The 3,739-nt window shown below is 37.3% G+C and overlaps 1 protein-coding gene across 3 annotated transcripts in view; it reads right to left on the minus strand.

The window, feature by feature from the left end:
- Nucleotides 1-1,182: 1,182 nt before the first annotated feature.
- LOC106873141 (uncharacterized) overlaps nt 1,183-3,739 on the minus strand; it is an 83,961-nt gene continuing 81,404 nt past the window's right edge. For all 3 annotated transcript variants that reach the window (XM_014920372.2, XM_052973711.1, XM_052973710.1), the window contains one exon: nt 1,183-1,372. In XM_014920372.2, the coding sequence (XP_014775858.1) occupies nt 1,198-1,372 (175 nt within the window). In that variant the 3' untranslated portion in view covers nt 1,183-1,197. The remainder of the gene's footprint in view (nt 1,373-3,739) is intronic.

Genomic DNA, 3,739 nt, shown 5'->3' on the forward strand with positions numbered 1-3,739 from the left:
TCAACAGAAATATGTCATATGATCTAGCTTCTGGATCTTTCCATCATGTTTGTTTTAACCATTTCGATACCAACTTGCCTGACACCATCCATGTTTCTATGAAACACATTCCCTATTTTGAAGAGATCTAAATATTAAAACCTTCCTTCAAAAATGTTTTGCTAATTTATGTTTCAAACACTTGCTTAATTACAACAAAGTTATTTGATTAAATTCATTATTTTCAAAATTAATTGAAACAAAGAAGCCGTAGTTCAACAGAAATGTGGTTACAAAATGTTTAACTCTATCAACCTAGGAATCTATAACAGGGATATCAGTATCTACTGACGGTAAAATTTAAACACGTAATACCAATGGTTTTCTTAAGGTTGAAGCTAACAATAGTTTGTAATTTAGGTACCAACTCAGCATTTTTGAGGGGATGTGGTGAGGTGACTACTTCAACCCCAGTACTTGACTGGTGCTTTATTTTACTGACCCTAGAGTTATGAAAGGCAAAATTGATTTCAGGAAGATTTGAACTCAGAATGTAAAGAGACAGAACAAATAACCCCAAGGAATTTTTCCAATGCTTCTATGATTCTGCCGCTCCATAATCCATAAACCTTTGCATCATATTTAGCAATAGTTTGACTGAATAAAAAAAAATTATCAGAATTTTAAAAGGTAATCCATATTTGTTTATGTGAAAGAAAAGAAAAATACTTATAAAAAAAAAATGGAAAAAAATTGATATTGTTCTTGAAAATAGAAAGGCTATATCGATATATTTATATGTAAGAAAAATAAACCCAATAATTGAATCTGGTTTTCTTACAAAATAATTGGCACTTCATTGGTTATGATGACAAGGGTTCCAATTCAAAGGAATAGCCTGCTTGTGAAATTAAGTGACTGAGAACTGTAAAAACTGAGTGGCAGAACTTTGCAAAGTGGCTGAGCACTGCAAAGATACACATACTCTTGATGTAATTCTCACGGAGAATCAATGTCACACAGAATGGGACAAAGCTGGTCCTTTTTGCATTGCAGGTGCAACTCAGTTTTGTCAGCTGAGTGGACTGGAGCAATGTGAAATAAAATGTCTTGTTGAAGGACACAACGCACTACCAGGAACTGAAGTTCTGACCTTATGACCATAAACCAAATACCCTAACCACTAAGCTATGCACCTTCCCCCTTGCAAAATAGAAACTAATAAAATTCACAAACATAAATTTCACTGTAGCTAAATTTAATCGAAGAAAATAAAATAATAAGCACCTCTTTGGTTATTGACATCATCAAGGGATGGAAACCAGAATCGAAAGCACTTGGGCATTGTTTGCACAGCTGTCTTGTTGAATTAAGAGCTTCACATTTTATTTTCCTGTAAAATAAAACAAGATTTCTTAGAGTTATGCATTCTTTGTCCAATATAGTAAGAAAGAAGCATTGTCTGTCTTCCTATGTCTTTATGAATAACTCATTGTATAAAATTATGCCATGTGTATATCATCATCGTCATCGTCATCCTCGTTTAATGTCCACTTTCCATGCTGGCATGGGTTGGATGGTTTGACTGAGGGCTGGCAAGCCAGAAGGCTGTACCAGGCTCCAATCTGATCTGGCAAGGTTTCTACAACTGGATACCCTTCCTAATGCCAACCACAGGAACTAGTCAGGTGGCACTGGCAATGACCACACTTGAATGGTGCTTTTTACATGTCACCACCATAGGTACCAGTCAGGCGGTAATGGCATTGGCTATGACAATGACATCACTTGACTCAACAAGTCTTATATATATATATATATATATATATATATATATATATATATATATATATATACACACACACATATATATACATATACATATATACATACACCCACACACACATATGCCAAGTGAAATCATAGTCGTGACTAAAGCCAGTGTCACCTAACTGGCACTCAGCACATGAAAAGCACCCACTACACTCTTGAAGTGGTTGGCATTAGGAAGGAACCCCCCACCCCAGCTGTAGAAGCCATGCCAAATCAGCTTGAAACCTGGTGCAGCTCCCCAGCTTACCATTTTTCAGCCAAACTGTTCAACTCATGCCAGCATGAGGACGATGATGATACATATAAAAACATAATTCAAATAAGAAGACAAAGCAAGAATTTAGCACATCTTTAATGACCAGTTACAATTGTTTCTCTGTTTTTTAATGTCCTTGCATTAAAGTTTTTAATGTCCTTCCAGGAAAAAGATTATGTAATGTTTATGGATTTAAATACTAGCATGGTACTTCATGAAACTAGCATCAGAGTACACTCTTACATTGTGCACAACGTAAGAGCAGACGTTCCTAACACCAACCACTTTACAGAGTGTACTGGATGCTCTTTATGTTGCACCAGCACTGGCAGTGTCATCAAGTAACTTGCAAGGGAAGACCCCACCCTCAACGGATGAAGGGAGTGAGCAGTATTGGGAAAGGTGGATTTGTGCTAGGGGATGATAAGTTAGAATATGAGGAGGGACAAAAATAGGTGTCTTATATTAAAGGAGATACATGGCTACTTCAGTAAGAGAACGAGAAGGGCGAGAGAGGAGAAAAAAAAGAAAGAGAGAGGTGAAGATGTGGTGGTGGTGGTGGTGGTGGTGGATGTAGGCTCATGTTACAAGAAGATAGGAAACCCTATAAAGGGTCACTGATGCTACCCTTCCTCCACTAATGAAGCAAAAGAATAAAATACATGTCTTTATCCCTATAAAAGAATTAGGATTAGTAGAGGAAAACAGAATAAACTAATCTGCTTTTAATCTATTAATAATTATTAATCCATTTTAAAATGATCCCCCTCCTCTTTATCATTATCATCATCACCACTGCTGCTGCTACCACCACCACCACCATTGCTGTCACCACCACCACTACCATCATCATCATCATCATCATCATCATCATCATTGTCGTTTTAATATCCACTTTTCCATGCATGCAATGAGTCAGACAAAGTTTATTGAGGTGGATTTTCTATGGTTGGATGCCATTCCTGTCACTTACCCTCACTTGTTTTCGAGCAAGGTAATATTTCCTTATGGAAATATGCTTTTGTAGAATATCAGAAATGAATGACATTCATTTACAACAATCACATGATGTCAAGACTAGAAGACACAAACATACCCATACACATATATGTATGTACATACATACATATGCATGTGCATCCATACATACATACACACATACGATGGGCTTCTTTCAGTAGTTTCCATGTACCAAATCCACTCTTGAAGCTTTGGTCAACTTGAGATTATGACAAAAGACACCTGTCCAATATGTCAAACAGTGTGACTGAACTATGTTGGCAGTTGGTAAGCAAACTTAATTGCACGTTCACAACTCAACCTACGAAAAATAAACAAGAATAAATAGGGAGTGGAGAAGATAAAGTTTTCTCTGATTTCATTTCCATTTCCTTTTCATCATCATCATCATCCTCATCATCAACTTTTGGTTTCATTTTCCATGCTGGCATGGGTTACATGGTTTGACTGGAACTGGCAAGCTAGAGAGTTGCACCAGGTTCCAGTCTGATTTGGCCTGGTTTCTACAGCTGGATGCCCTTCCTAATGCCAACCACTTTATAGTGTGTGCTGAGTGCTAGAGGTGGCAAGCTAGAGAGTTGCACCAGGTTCCAGTCTGACTTGGCCTGGTTTCTACAGCTGGATGCCCTTCCTAATGCCAACCACTTTATA

The sequence above is a fragment of the Octopus bimaculoides genome, chromosome 16 (genome assembly GCF_001194135.2).
Source record: "Octopus bimaculoides isolate UCB-OBI-ISO-001 chromosome 16, ASM119413v2, whole genome shotgun sequence".
Taxonomy (NCBI): Eukaryota; Metazoa; Mollusca; class Cephalopoda; order Octopoda; family Octopodidae; genus Octopus; species Octopus bimaculoides.